This window comes from Astatotilapia calliptera, chromosome 12, assembly GCF_964374335.1.
Source record: "Astatotilapia calliptera chromosome 12, fAstCal68.1, whole genome shotgun sequence".
NCBI lineage: Eukaryota > Metazoa > Chordata > Actinopteri > Cichliformes > Cichlidae > Astatotilapia > Astatotilapia calliptera.
Window position 1 is genome coordinate 9833463 of NC_137433.1, and position 15249 is coordinate 9848711.

General features: G+C 38.5%; 1 protein-coding gene and 2 long non-coding RNA genes across 4 annotated transcripts; 2 read left to right on the forward strand and 1 right to left on the reverse strand.

Annotated features, from left to right (window-relative positions):
• Nucleotides 1-218: 218 nt before the first annotated feature.
• LOC145432205 (uncharacterized) lies at nt 219-6589 on the reverse strand. Its single transcript, XR_013912483.1, has 3 exons — nt 1977-6589; nt 1667-1819; nt 219-1380 (listed from the first exon to the last, which is right to left on the reverse strand). It is a non-coding gene; the product is annotated as an uncharacterized LOC145432205 (long non-coding RNA).
• Nucleotides 6590-7581: 992 nt separating this feature from the next.
• On the forward strand, nt 7582-10724 carry LOC145432202 (uncharacterized). 2 transcript variants are annotated; one of them, XR_013912480.1, is made up of 4 exons: nt 7582-7695; nt 8435-8494; nt 9191-9323; nt 10563-10724. It is a non-coding gene; the product is annotated as an uncharacterized LOC145432202 (long non-coding RNA). The 2 variants fall into 2 exon arrangements; XR_013912479.1 differs by having other exon boundaries at nt 7588-8494.
• Nucleotides 10725-11392: 668 nt separating this feature from the next.
• On the forward strand, nt 11393-14088 carry LOC113034142 (uncharacterized). The gene is made up of 4 exons (XM_026188494.2): nt 11393-11442; nt 11544-12620; nt 12725-12893; nt 13411-14088. The coding sequence occupies exons 2-4, from the start codon at nt 11720-11722 to the stop codon at nt 13535-13537; spliced, it is 1197 nt and encodes a 398-aa protein (XP_026044279.1). The 5' UTR covers nt 11393-11442; nt 11544-11719; the 3' UTR covers nt 13538-14088.
• Nucleotides 14089-15249: the final 1161 nt, after the last annotated feature.

Here is a 15249-nt window from a genome sequence, read left to right on the forward strand (position 1 = left end):
TATTATCATAATATCAATGTATTGCATAATGTCAATATATTTTAATGTTTAACACCAACTTATTTTTATTTGCCATTGGTACGCAATGATATTATGTAATGTAAACACATTGCAATTATGTTCCTGCAACACAAATTATGGCTTTAAATCCTACTTAATTTTTTCAATTGAAATATTAACTGATTATTATTGACAAAAAAGGCAAAGACTGTGAGTGCTACTGAACAATTCACCTTTATTAAACTGTAACAGCAGTGAAAGCAGCAATTCTGCCATGAACAAGTCCAAAATCACATCCATGTAAACTTGTTAACACATTTTTAAAGATAGCCTGCAGAAATAACTAAAAGAAAAAGTTAGTTTGAGAATATATTTGCAAATATTTCACAAAAAACTGACCTCAGCAGCAAATAAAAGAAAGTGCTTATAGATGATCCTGTCATCTCTTACATATAACATTTGTATTAATTACACAATTGAAAATGTAAACTAAATTAAGACTACCTGAAAAAAAAGCAACATGCTTTTATGAATAAACAGATTTACCCAAATATAACTTGTGTGTTATTTGACAACAGTTTCAGCTTCTGTACATGTATTTACCTGTATAAGATTTCAACTAAGTTGAGCCTTAAATGACATTGTTACATAACTAATACCAAACACCTACATGAATTTTAATCTTCATTTTAAACATGTAAGCAGGACATTAAGGTTGACTTAGAACATATTGCTAAAAATCGTCAGTAAAAATTTCTTACAACATGATACCAAAAGGAAAAATTATCCTGCATTGCAGTCACACGAGGGGAAAGCAATAAAAACATAAGCAGTATAACATTACTGAACACAAAATGAAAAACTGCAAAGAATTGCAGAAGTGCAGTCTTTGACTTCTCAATGAAACAGATGGTTTTTGAAAGCAAGAACTTTAGAGAGTTTAGCTCCATCCAGTTCCATGAAAACCTTCTGGAAAACGTCGAAGTTATAGCGAAGGTCAGCAGGGTAGGCAAGGTTTAATGCATACATGAGTCCAAATAGCATTATCACAGCAAATGCTACATTATCCAAAGTCTTCGCCACCCTGATGCCTGCAAGGACAACTCTTGTTCATCTGCTGAAGCTTGCTCTTTAAGAAGACAAATTCAAACAGTGGTGTCTTCAACAGTCTCACTGATGGCACGTTCTTCCATGCCCTGTAAAAAAGAAGCCATGTTAGTCATTTCCAAGTAAGTAATATGACACACTGTGGAAAGTCCAAAAAGAAAAAGAAAAAAAAAAAAGACAAGTACATACCACATACTCCTGGATAAGCATGCCAGGGTCTTCACCCATGTAGATACACACTCCCTTAACACACTCAGCATCAACATCTTCACACTGAAATGAAATGTATGTAATTAGCATCTTCATTCAGCTCTTGTCCTTCATTTAAGTTTTAATAGTGTACTTTACATGAATGTTTTTAAAGTAAAGGCACACAAATTAATAATAGGTTTACTGGCAATTAATAATAAGTTGACAAAGTGAAGGTTAAAAAAAACAAGCAGATGTAAAAATACAAAATGAGAGAATTTATCATGGGAAACATTTGAAATCTTCCACAATTATAAAATTTCATCCAAAGAGGATCGTGTTAAGTGAATGTTGAGGCTTTATCACTTACATTATCCATTTGTGCCACAATTCTTTTCAGTATTAGTCCAAGCTCTCCTCTTCTGTTGACCAACTTCACCAGGTTGTCCAAGTGGAGATCCAGCTGAGCCAGGAACTTTGTTTGAGGGGGGATAGTGGCAATTCTCTTAAACTCAGCGTTGATCTGAAAACATGAGCACAGAGAAATGAGCTTCAAAGGTTTAATACCTGGAAGAAGGCCGCAATCACTCATGCTGAAGAAATGGGCTGTCAAATAACAACTGTGCCTTAACCATTTTAGGCTAATACCACAAGAACACCGTGTATGAGGCAAACCTTACCTCATGGAAATCAAATAGAGCAGGCCATCTTGCCATGAAAGCCTCCACCATTGGTGCATCACGAACAACTTCATGTCTTCTGTATGAAAAAGTCTTTTCCATCTTGAGTTTCACCAACTCTGTTACTCTTTTTTATGTCCATGTGGTGGGCTTTGACATGTCAATAGCTTTAAGAGTCCCCTTGTCTGCTACTTCTGAAACTGAGGTAAGGTTAAGAAACTCATTCCCAAACAAGGAATCCATAAACTGAAGTCTGAAACTGCCCTGAAGACAACACTGTCTCTTGACTTCAACGATGAGATCCTCAGTTGATTCAGGCGCTCCATTAGAGAGTGAGCCTTCGACAGGTTCCGTCAGCCAAAACAGTCTTTAGGACCATAGGACTCCCCATAGGACTCTGTAGGCAACAAAGAATTACATATCAGACATTCAGAAAGAATCATTTCAGTTTAGTTTTCATAAAGCTATCCATACCCAATACTCAAAGTTATAAAGATCAGACATAAAAAAGAAGAATTTATCTAATGAAATACATGCGACTGAACCTATTACACTTATATGAACACCTTTTATTTCTATATGCCTTTTTAAAGTCACAATGTGGACTGATCCAATCTCATAGTCAACCAATGGATAAGTATCAAGGAGTTCACAGAGTGAAGCGAGAGTGAATATTCTTGTGGATACTGGGCGGAGCTCAAAAGCTCTGTCGTGCTCTCTGTACCAGCCGCCAAGCTCTCTGACAATGTAGAATATGCTGTGGTACAATGCAGATATGGTTTTTCAGTATTCTGGCAATCCACCTGCTGCCCTTTGGGCCAGTACCATTCCATTTCTATAAGTTATACTCTTTATGTCACACACTGTGCAAGGTTGACCTCTAGAATGTCAGGGAATATGTACCTAATGACTTAAGCTATCTCCTCTTTAAGCAAATCCACTAGAAAGGCCGATACAGCTGAGCTCTCTAATTCAGACTTGCCAAGAGATGGGGAGTTTAGATGGTAAGCTATCATCATCTGATGTTTTGACTTCTGTAATCATAAAGGTAAAAATTCCACCATCACAAAAAACATTAATTTTAATTGAAAAAGGTATTCCAGTCCAGAAGAGCATCAATGGTTTCTTTAAAGTACCAATCTTTGAGAAGCAGCTCACATATGTTCTACACAAACTAGAAAAAAAGAGGGGGGGAAGGGTCCTAATTTGTTTTGGGCCGATTTTGGAAAATTCACTATACATCACTTAATAAGACATAGTCTGTTGAACAAACTTATCTCCTTGTAGATATCTGCTGTATTATTTGGGCATGACCGATAGAATAGTCAAATAAGTGACACTTCACCTAAAACAATGACTAAATGGAAAAATGATTTGGCATTTATGGGCACAGGTTCTTAAACCCACGTCTAAGGTGTCAGGATCCTTATTATAACTTGAGTGCATGTCATCAGCAAGAATTAAGGTATGGCACTGTGGCCCTCCCAGCTTCTGAAACTCTGACGGTTACAGCCAGACTAATTAGCCAATGTAGCCATAGCTAGCACGAGTAACACAAACACTATTGCTCTCTCAGTGACGTTTTAACTTGCTAAGCCATCAAAAACGTCAGTGCTCTCTGTCACATGCATAAATTCCATATCTGACCGACAACAGCTGCTTTCTCCCGACTATGTGCAATTTGTTAATATTTTTTAGCTTTAGCCACAAAGCTAATACCAACTTTAGCTAGCACTGTAAAAACAACATGTAGATGCATTACAGATTACGTTTCATATAGCATGCACTACAACAATTCTGTGAAAACGTACCCAACTAAAACAAATGTATTTAAATTACTTACCTTCTCACTATGCCTGACTCAGTGCCAAAGGTTGCATGTGGCTGAACAGTCTTCCAGAATCTGGCGGTCAATTGCGCTCTCCTTAAATTATGTTGTTGTCTTATTGGATAAGGTCGGTCTTATTATCCAATCACATTTAGTTGTTGTCTATGAATATATTGCATCATTTCCAGTTGTGGTCAAACATGATTACAATGGTTTTAGTATTCTAATTTAGTCATTTTAAATCAATGCAAGAAAAATGAGTAGTCTCAGTATTGTTTATAATCGAGTAAATGGTACTTTATTTAATCATGTAAATAAGAGAAACATGAGAGGCTTGTGTAGCATTAACTAAATTCATTTGTGCAAATTCAAAAGCCTGCCAATTCCCATTTTTTCAGTGTAGAGCCAGAGCAGGGGAGAGGCAAGCTGGAACAAACCATTTTGCTGAAGCACCCCCAAAAATGGGCTAAAATCGCCCCTGCTAGTAACCATGATACTAACTGCGAGAAACGTTTCATACAGCATTGTTTGACAGAAATGAAGGCGAAAAAATGTTTTTTTGTTCATTCATTTTTTTCATGAGATCATTTTGATTTGTTAAGTATCTGAGGATGAGACCACAGGACTGTAAAAACATGATTGTTGGGCTTCATTTCTGTACTGAACAGTCATTTTAAGATTAGTTAGTAAATAACAATTAGCTTATGTTGTTCATGAGACTAAAGTCATCTCACGTTAGTAATGTAAATATAATAATATGGCCAATATTATATTTATTATTCGATTATTATGATTTGTTAAAGCAGTGAACTTGAACTCTGTGTTAAATACTGAGCTTCAGTAAAGATTCAAGTTGCATTTATTTGAATTTCATATCACCTTAAATCTTCACTCAAAGACAAGTATCTCTGACAGTGTATATATAGATGTATTATATATAAGAGACAAATATTGTTTGTTTAATATGTTGACATTATTACATTTGGCTCAATGCTTACATATATGTGTAAAAAGAAAATGTACGAGCTGTGATAACTGTTTCTGATAGAATGAAGAGTAGACTTCATTCTATTAAATATTCCTTTATTGGGTGAGAAAATCAGACCATGTCATAACTGCTTTAAGTCATACAGAATAGATATCAGAGCCTTAAACAGGCTGGCTTCTGCTAAGTGGGTCAAACTGGGCAGAAAGTATCCAAACACATAACATCCTTATAGAATATGATGTAACACTATACAGTGGGGCAAAAAAGTATTTAGTCAGCCACCGATTGTGCAGTGCAAGTTCCCCCACTTAAAATGATGACAGAGGTCAGTAATTTGCACCAGAGGTACACTTCAACTGTGAGAGACAGAATGTGAAAAAAAAATCCATGAATTCACATGGTAGGATTTGTAAAGAATTTATTCGTAAATCAGGGTGGAAAATAAGTATTTGGTCACCTCAAACAAGGAAAATCTCTGGCTCTCACAGACCTGTAACGTCTTTTCTAAGAAGCTTTTCTGTCCCCCACTCGTTACCTGTATGAATGGCACCTGTTTGAACTCATCATCTGTATAAAAGACACCTGTCCACAGCCTCAAACAGTCAGACTCCAAACTCCGCCATGGCCAAGACCAAAGAGCTTTCGAAGGACACCAGGAAAAGTATTGTAGACCTGCACCAGACTGGGAAGAGTGAATCTACAATAGGCAAGCAGCTTGGTGTGAAAAAATCAACTGTGGGAGCAATCATCAGAAAATGGAAGACATACAAGACCACTGATAATCTCCCTCGATCTGGGGCTCCACGCAAGATCTCATCCCGTGGGGTCAAAATGATCATGAGAACGGTGAGCAAAGATCCCAGAACCACACGGGGGGACCTGGTGAATGACCTGCAGAGAGCTGGGACCAAAGTAACAAAGGTCACCATCAGTAACACACTACAACGGCAGGGAATCAAATCCCGCAGTGCCAGACGTGTTCCGCTGCTGAAGCCAGTGCATGTCCAGGCCCGTCTGAAGTTTGCCAGAGAGCACATGGATGATACAGCAGAGGATTGGGAGAATGTCATGTGGTCAGATGAAACCAAAGTAGAACTTTTTGGTATAAACTCAACTCGTCGTGTTTGGAGGAAGAAGAATACTGAGTTGCATCCCAAGAACACCATACCTACTGTGAAGCATGGGGGTGGAAACATCATGCTATGGGGCTGTTTTTCTGCCAAGGGGACAGGACGACTGATCCGTGTTAAGGACAGAATGAATGGGGCCATGTATCGTGAGATTTTGAGCCAAAACCTCCTTTCATCAGTGAGAACTTTGAAGATGAAACGAGGCTGGGTCTTCCAACATGACAATGATCCAAAACACACCGCCCGGGCAACAAAGGAGTGGCTACGTAAGAAGCATTTGAAAGTCCTGGAGTGGCCTAGCCAGTCTCCAGACCTCAACCCCATAGAAAATCTGTGGCGGGAGTTGAAAGTCCGTGTTGCTCGGCGACAGCCCCAAAACATCACTGCTCTCGAGAAGATCTGCATGGAGGAATGGGCCAAAATACCAGCTACTGTGTGTGCAAACCTGGTAAAGACCTATAGTAAACGTTTGACCTCTGTTATTGCCAACAAAGGTTATGTTACAAAGTATTGAGTTGTATTTTTGTTATTGACCAAATACTTATTTTCCACCCTGATTTACGAATAAATTCTTTACAAATCCTACCATGTGGATTCATGGATTTTTTTTTTTCACATTCTGTCTCTCACAGTTGAAGTGTACCTCTGGTGCAAATTACTGACCTCTGTCATCATTTTAGGTGGGGAAACTTGCACAATCGGTGGCTGACTAAATACTTTTTTGCCCCACTGTAGATCAACTTACCTCAGAATATATACACTGTAAAATAAAGGGCAGTGAAATTGACATAAAAACCATGTAAAACCCCTACAGAAATGTATAGTAAACCCCAAAACACAACTTTCCTGTTTCGATCACAGTGAATTATTGTAAACCTTTAAACAGAATGTTCCTGTTATATTTACAACATGAATGTGTGATTATAATCAAATTTATTGGTTAAAACTACAAATACTGTGAATAAAAACAGTGAAACACCGTAATACTCATAACCAAACAATCATGTTAATTTGACATGCAAATACTGTAAAAATCACAGTTTTAGTCAGTTTTTCTTAAAAACACATGACCTATATGTAAGTCACTTTACAACTGCATGGATGTACTGGGCCTACTTTTAACATGATTCATGAAATGATGCAAAGTCATGGATAGGACTAATAAAAATGTTTTCACAGAAGATGTCATTGTGAACCTGAGAGGTTGCCTCTCCATTTATAGGCTATATAAAAATATACAATTAAAATTGTTTACATCGTGTTTTTTTCTTAAATCATTCGGGCTATTTGCAGCCTATTGTAGGGTAACCAATAAGAAATTATTATTTAACGACTAAGTAATGCTTCTGTCATAATGCTTGTATTCTTTATGTTTCTTTTAATTGCAATGTGATACTTAGACTAGAATACTTTTTTGGGTTAGGTCAGCAATGTCTCATTATTACAGGCTAAACAAACTTACAGTGCCTCCCATAGGATCTCTATGGTGCCTCATCTCCACAGAGCTGTAAGCTACTTCAGGCCACTCACCGTTGCACTGAGCGCGCCTAATTTTGAATGTGCATCTGAAGCTCGTCTCTGATTGGATAATGACGTGAGGGCGGGAGGAGAAAAGCGCCTAGTTCACGACTATAGCTAACGAGCCAGCACGAGAGAGAAGACGGGAGAAGAAAACGTTGAACTTTCAGCAACTACGTTGTTAGGACAAATTACAAACATACGATTTCAAGTGTTTTTTGAGGATCTGTGTTTGTTCGTCAGAAAGTCTGCACGGTAAGTTCAATATCTTGGCGACGTTTTTTCGAGATAAAAGCACCAGTTGATATTTAGACCAATGCTCATAACCTAGCGCTAGCATGCTAGTTCAGCTGAAAAGCACAGGCAAACTTTTGAAATACTAAAAATGATCATCTGTGTCTTTTGTAAAAAGGTATTGGTCACATTAAGAGGCTATGTACTACATTGCAGAGTGCATAAGAATGAGCCTTGTTGTATTTTTAAATGTGTTGGTGCCAATTGCAGCCAAACATTCACCACGTACTCTGCTTTCAAGGGGCATTTTTATCGTGTGCACAATGCACCTGCACTTCAAGCTACTCCTAAAGCTCTTGTTGCAGATTTAAAATGTGCAGTTTCATTATGTGCCCGCCATTTTCAAACAGTGAAAGAGCTAGTGTCTCACTTAAACGATCATATTGCAGAGGGCAGGTCTGTGTCATGTCCAGTAAGTGGTTGTAAGCATATGTTTACAAAAAAGTCATCATTTACTTCTCACATGTGTAGGAAGCATAAAGCTTGTTCCCCAGATGGTATTGATGACATGTACAAGGAATCTCGTCCTCAGCCCCCAAATGACAGTACAGAATATTCAGAAAACACACATGAAACCATGGCATCTGCTAGTTCAGCCAGTGATATGCCAGAGAAGGATAGTCATTCTTATCTCAGAAACATGTGTCTCTTTTACCTTAAACTGCAAGAACAGCTGCTAATTCCTGCCTCTACTATACAGAGTATTGCTGAGGAAATGCAGAATGTGCACGAATTGGGTCAAGCCTACACAATTAATAAGGTAAGTTGTTTACTAAAAAATGAAATGAACCTATCAGATGAAGCAGTCACTAAAATCTGTGACTGCATTAAAGAGTCACACCAGAAATCAAACATTCAAAAAAATGTTTAAATACACAGAACCCAAGAAAGTGCCATTGGGAATGGATGAAAACATGACAGAAAAATGTGCTTACTACATACCAGTTGGAGAAACCCTGAAGAGCTTTTTAGAGTCACAGTTATGGAGGAATACACAGTCACAACAGTTTGGGGGTCCTGATGTAGAAATTTTTAAGGATTTATATGATGGCAAAATTTTCAAATGTCACCAGTTCTTTAATGAAAACCCTGAAAGCCTCAAACTGATTTTGTACCAAGATTCATTTGAGGTAGTGAATCCCCTGGGTTCTGCTAAAAAAACGCACAAACTTCTTGCAGTCTATCTGTCATTAGCAAATTTACCCATTCATTTGCGTTCAAATACAGATAACATGTTTTTAGTCTTGTTGTGTGTTGAGAATGACTTCAAGCGCTTTGGAATAGCCAAAGTTTTCTCAGAGTTGTTGGCAGATCTGAAATCTTTGGAGACAGATGGAATAGATGTAGATGGAGAAACAGTAAAAGGGGGTCTTTACTGTATTGCTGGGGACAACTTGGGTTCTCATTGCATAGGAGGGTTTACAGAAAACTTCAGCTGCTCTCAATATTTTTGCAGGTACTGTGAAGTAACACGAAGTGAGTTTTATGCTGATCCGAATGCCTGTGGTCCTCCACGCACTCCAGAGACATATGACGCGGCTGTTGCTGATCTCCAGTCTGAAACTATCCAAGACGTCAGAGGAATAAAGGTAAACTCCATCTTCAATACCCTTCAGTCTTTTCACGTATCCCAGCCTGGTCTCCCACCTTGTTTAGGTCATGACCTCTTTGAAGGAGTTGCGTCATATGATCTAGCACTGTACCTGAAGAACATTATAAAAAATAAAAAATGGTTCACATACTCCCTTCTAAACAGACGCATTAAACAGTTTAAATATAAAGGATCCGAAGCACTTACAAAGCCATGTACTGTCAAACCTGACGGATCCAAATTATCAGGGCAAGCCGTTCAAAACTGGAACCTTTTGAGATTGCTGCCAGTTTTGATTGGTGACAAAGTACAAAACCATGAGGATGAAGTATGGCAGTTAGCTCTCCAGATGAAAGACATTGTGGATCTTATTTGTGCTCAGAGCATTTCCTTGTCCCAGATAGCATTCGCTGACATTTTGATCCAAGAATATTTGGAGATGAGAGAGATGTTGTTTCCTGGAATTAAACTAAAACCCAAGCACCACTATTTGCGCCATTATTCAGCATTGTTGTTGCAATTTGGTCCATTGATGAGGTTATGGACGCTTAGGTTTGAATGTAAACACAGTTACTTCAAAAGATGTGCCAGACACTTGAAAAGCTTCAAAAATATTTGTCAAACTTTGTCAACACGTCATCAGATGTATCAGGCTTATCTTTTAGCAGGGCAAGAATGCCGTGAACTGCTGCAAGTCAAGGAGAGCTGTGCGTTTTATCCCAACCTCTACAGTGACACTATTCAGCATGCGGTCAGGGAGTTAGCTTTTTCAGAAAGCAATACCACAGTTACCACAGACATTCAGTACAAGGGCACTGCATATAAAAAGGGACAGTTTCTTGTGTACAGAAATGACGAGTGTATGGAGTTTGGTGAACTTCTACTCATCTTGATTCAAAATGACACATCTGTGTATGTTCTAATGGATATCCACAAAGGCATCTTCCTCTCAGAACACCATCTGTATTCTGTGACAAAGGACAGTCTTGGGTTACAGTGCATCAACATTAATGACCTGCCTGATTTCTATCCTTTGGTATCATACATTCTTCAAGAATACCGAGTCATTCCACTAAAGCATAGTATTGTGGCAAAATAATGTCCAACTAATAGCTCACTTCTCACTGTAAATAGTTTAACATTAATATAAGTGTCACCTGATCCCCACCCTGCTCCATCAAGTGTATGAACTGTATGTGATTTTCTATTTTGTTTGGATGTGGCATTTCTTCTTCAGTGCAAGTATGAGTGACTCAGAGCGAACCTTCCTAGATGTCGCCATCACGGAAGTCCTACCAGAACTTCAAGCTGTGAACAAAAACATCCTGGAGGAGCACTTGCAGTCCATTGGAGTTGAGACAAGTGATGATCTACGCTTCGTAATGGAGGCAGATTTGATGACAGTGTAGTGTTCTGTTGCAGAGTGTAGCAACTCCGATCAAACACCAAGCTAAACCTCTGTCAATGAATACACGAGTCCGAGTAGAGTTGACTTTTTACTCAGAATCTTCATTTGACAAGTGGTGAAAACTGTAGTTGAAAGGAAATACAGAATAGAAAAAATGATCGTTTACATAAATATTGCATCACGAAATAACTCAAAATGTGACCTTACACCTTCGTGTTAGCTTTAGCAACAGTAATGATCATCATCAAAACTGCCTTTTTTAACATGTACTAATCAACCTCCATGAATCACAAATAAAATATAATTTTTCACAAATACCACTATTTATGTCTTTTTAACACCTTCATCGTGAAATATATACACTTACGGCGTTGCCTGAACAATGTTCCCAAGTGGATGGCTGTGGATAAGCCTCAGAGCAAGACCACATGTCACTCTCCCTCTTAGAGAACCAGGAAGAGGAATTAAACAGGAAATGAAGCAATACAGGTAACCCACCAGGAAGTGAGGTTATTAGCAAGTTCACCTTCAAAATTAAAGCTTCTTAACATTTTTAACTCTTTTTACTGTTCTTTCTAACTTAAATACATACAAAAGAATTACTTTAAGCAAACATTAAAGATAAATGAAATAAATGCCTTTGAGGCATCACAGACAGCATTAAGACCTGTACAAGCAAGAAAGCTTCTTTCTGCTTGGAAACAGAAATGTAAGTAAAAACAACAAACAACTATTCAAACTCAAAAGCAGAGATGGTCATGAACAGACATACAGTGTGAATCATAATTGTATTTGTTTTGTAATTTAAAGACCAAACTCCAGAGAACAGCTCGCTATCATCTGTGGAAGCCTCATCAACCCAGTCGCTGTCATTGCTCTCACTTTCACCCCAAAGTCTATCGTCGACCTCCTCCAGCAGCCCAGGATGTGACACACAATGGGATGACAACTTTGAAATTCCATGGAGTAAACTTCCTGCAGAAGTGATGCATTTTCTTGAGAGGGGGAAAAGGCCTCGCCCAAAACTGAGGAGGCAAATGGTCCGGATTGTTGTGACTGAGATGATGGAAAAATGCCCACATGTAGGTAGAAAACATTCAATTGACGTTGCAAGAAAAATGGTGGCAAAATATCCCAATTCTCTGCAAGATTTAATAGAGGGTGAGATTGTTGGCGCAGGCTACCTTTCACTTGTCAAACAGTTGCAGAACAGAATTGAAAATGTAAGGCGCACTTCAACACCCAAAATAAGAAAAAGAAAACATCAGACTGACTCAGACCACACAGACGAGATCCCTTTAGAAGAAAGAGCAGCCATGCAGGATACATACGGGTGCATTAAATGGAATGTAGAATTTCTGCCTCTTGAAGAAACTCCAGAGAGCCAACAGCAAAAGATGGAAAAACTCAAGGTGATGTTCCAGCAAGCTGACACCAATCCAGAAGAGGTAAAAAGTCTAATGAAGTCCACTTACTACACACAACGTCAACATGTCAATCAGGGGAAAAGTATCAAATGCCTTAGGGAGGAGTGGCCGTTTTGGTTTGATGAACTTGGCATGTCTGTCCACTTCAAGGAACTTACTGGGATTGACCTCAAAGAGACATTCACACGTAATTTGGATTTGAAGGGGAAAAGGCTACTGGACTACTTGACCACAGTTGCTGTTAGCAAAAGCAAGGTGTTCCTTCAGACTTATGCAAGGCTTCAGAGGATGCGGGGACCGCAGAGTGGCTGCTCAGATGATGTGAAAGAGATGGTCCTGCTTCTGCTCAGCTACTTTGAAGAGAAGGAGGAGTCCATGCTTCTCTGTGTTGAAGATACATGTCTGGCAGATGAGGTACAACTGGAGCAAGTGCCTCTGACACCCACTATTATCGTGTGTGGTAAGTCTGTTTCATAGCTCTCTCTCTTGTTAAGTGCACTTTTTATAGAATGTCATGTGACTGCCGTGTTTATTGATATAACCTGTTAAATAATTTGTTCACAGGACAGTCCTGCTATTCCTCAAGAAGATACATGCTGAGTATTGATCGGAACCTCGTCAGCACAAACATATCCTCCTTCATTTCTGCACTGTGCCTCATGTTCGGGAGCTACTACAATTTCAACATCCATTATCCATCTGAGCTGGCTTCCACTTTAGAGTTTCTTCAGAGGTGAACAAATATGGCTTTGTTATTTCTCATAACTGAGACTCTGGGATCTGGAGTCTGGCTTTGATGTGGTTCGAGTCCAGGTCTGGCTCTGAGTCTCGGTCGGCTTTGGAGCCGGTTTCAGTTGTTTTTTCTGTTTTTTGTTGTTGTTTTTTTTTTTTTTGTTTGGTTTTTTAAAATACATTAACAGTCTGAATCCGGGTCCAAGCCTGGCCGAGACTCAGGGCTAGACCAAGCGTCAACTGACGTCTGACTACCTATAACCTTTGCTTTGGATTTTAACAATGCTAAAGTGTGACATATCACTGCATAAGACACTCGTGAAGGGTGCCAATACTTTTGACCATGCATTGTTCACTTCCCCACAGCATTTTGGTTATACTTTGTCTTGAACGTGGTCATGGCCATGACTGTGTGTATATATATGTATATACTTAATTTTTACTTACTTTGTACGTGTATTTTAACTGATCAATTATAAAAATGCTTAATAAACTTTTATATGATTGTTATTCTACAGGTGTTTCTTCTCCATAAACCCAGAAAAAGGAACCAAAGTAGAGAACAAAAACTCAAAGCGTCGTCTCAGTGTGAACCCTCGAGTCCTCACCCTGATTCAGGATCTTGCCGACCACAAGTGGCGCTAAGCCTAAATCTTGACTCTCTGTGGACTGTTAGTTTTACTTAGTTAATTTTGTTCCACAATGTGTACTGGAACCTTTTACTGGTCGAATGCATGAAGCCAATTCATGAAGATGTTCTTTCTTTGTAGGAATGTTCTTTATTTACATAAGAAAAGAAAAAAAACAACATGCTGCTACTGCAGTGTTTCTAGACCACATGTGTAGGTTTGTTTCACCACGTGGTTTTGCTGATGTTTTCTGACCAGGGCCATGGTTGTGGTGACAGCAGGGTGCGTGTCGCGTTGCACGGTGATTATGATCATTTTTGGCACAATATGTGTTTTTTGTTTTAAAGTCTTAACAGGTTATTTAACTTTTTCTGGTGGAGGGTCTAACAAATGCTTGTTTCATGAACATGGTTCTTGCTTTGCAGGAATGTTCCACAGCTTTTATAGCCTATATTTTGATTGAATTGTGTAGTTGCTGTGTGCCTTGCATATTGTGTTAGTTGGAAAAATGGATCCATTTGCTGTCATTTTGCTAATGTGGCTGCAAAATAAATTTTCCAAAAGTGATATTTTCCTCTCTTGTGTTTTCTCAAGATGTATTTTTGCATGTTTGGGTGTAGGCGTAGCAGTAAGAAATTTGCTGGGTTATGGTTAAAATTTTACATTAAAACATATAATATTCAGCATAGATTTTATGTATAATTTACAGAGCAGCTCCATTTAATATGCACTGTTTCACCGTAGTTCTACCATTTTAAATTAGTTCTTTGTACGATATTTCCCTGTTAATTTTGCAGTTTATGGATCCACAAAAAGCATTTATTACTTGTAAAAGATACAGGAAATAGTGTATTTATATATCACATCTATGTGTGAAATTAACTTCTTTTTCCTGTAGATTTAACAGTTTTAATCTGAGATTCATTCACTGTAAATCAATTTACAAGTTGCATCTGTAAAGCGTTTTTACAGGAAGTCCCTGGTAACCCCAGCTGCCAGGGTTTTCCTGTAAAAACAGCACTTTTTTTTTTTTACAGTGTAAAGCATATAAACAATTACAGCAATATGATGCAACAAACACAGCAGTACTACTAATCCAAAATACTCAAAGCTTCATAGAACTGAAACAAACATTTATTTTTAGGTCCATTCTGCTGCTGATACTTTAGGTTTCTGAACATTAAACTGGTTGCTGCCTTTCATAGTGTTCAACTTGAAGGCCCTGAGTACTTTCTCCCACACTGAAAACACTGGAATGATAAAATTATTTGAACATTACCTAATAAGACTGATTCAGGACAAGCAATTAGTTATTTTAAACTTTCCTAGCAGTCCTTCACAAACAGGGAACAGTCTGTCTATTCTCTCCATCTGTCACCTGCTGCTGGCTCTTCCTCCTCCTCTTCCTCACACACTGCTGAGTTTGTCCTGGTGGATCATCAGGGGTGCAAAGCCTCACAGATGATGTGCAGCAGTGGGTCCCTCAGTCTGTCCTCACTCTGGACACTTGCAGTTGTCACACATGGAAATCAAATGTGTGATAAGCTGCAGGATTCAAACACAAGTGTAACTTATAAATACATGTTCATACTTTTATTCCACAATCAGAGAGAAAGAAAAAGAGAGAGAGTGCAGGACAGACAGATAGGTGACAGTCTCAGGTGTATACACTGCTACAAAACAGCACAAGAGAAGGAGGATTTAGTGTTTGTGTTATTACGAGTGCTA

What these genes read in the sequence shown, in the direction of transcription:
- LOC113034142 (XM_026188494.2), top strand. Translation starts at nt 11,720, where the DNA reads ATGCATTTTCTTGAGAGGGGGAAAAGGCCTCGCCCAAAACTGAGGAGG. An exon ending in ACCCACTATTATCGTGTGTG is followed by an intron (nt 12,621 to 12,724) that starts GTAAGTCTGTTT and finishes ATTTGTTCACAG; the next exon opens with GACAGTCCTGCTATTCCTCA. An exon ending in ACTTTAGAGTTTCTTCAGAG is followed by an intron (nt 12,894 to 13,410) that starts GTGAACAAATAT and finishes GTTATTCTACAG; the next exon opens with GTGTTTCTTCTCCATAAACC.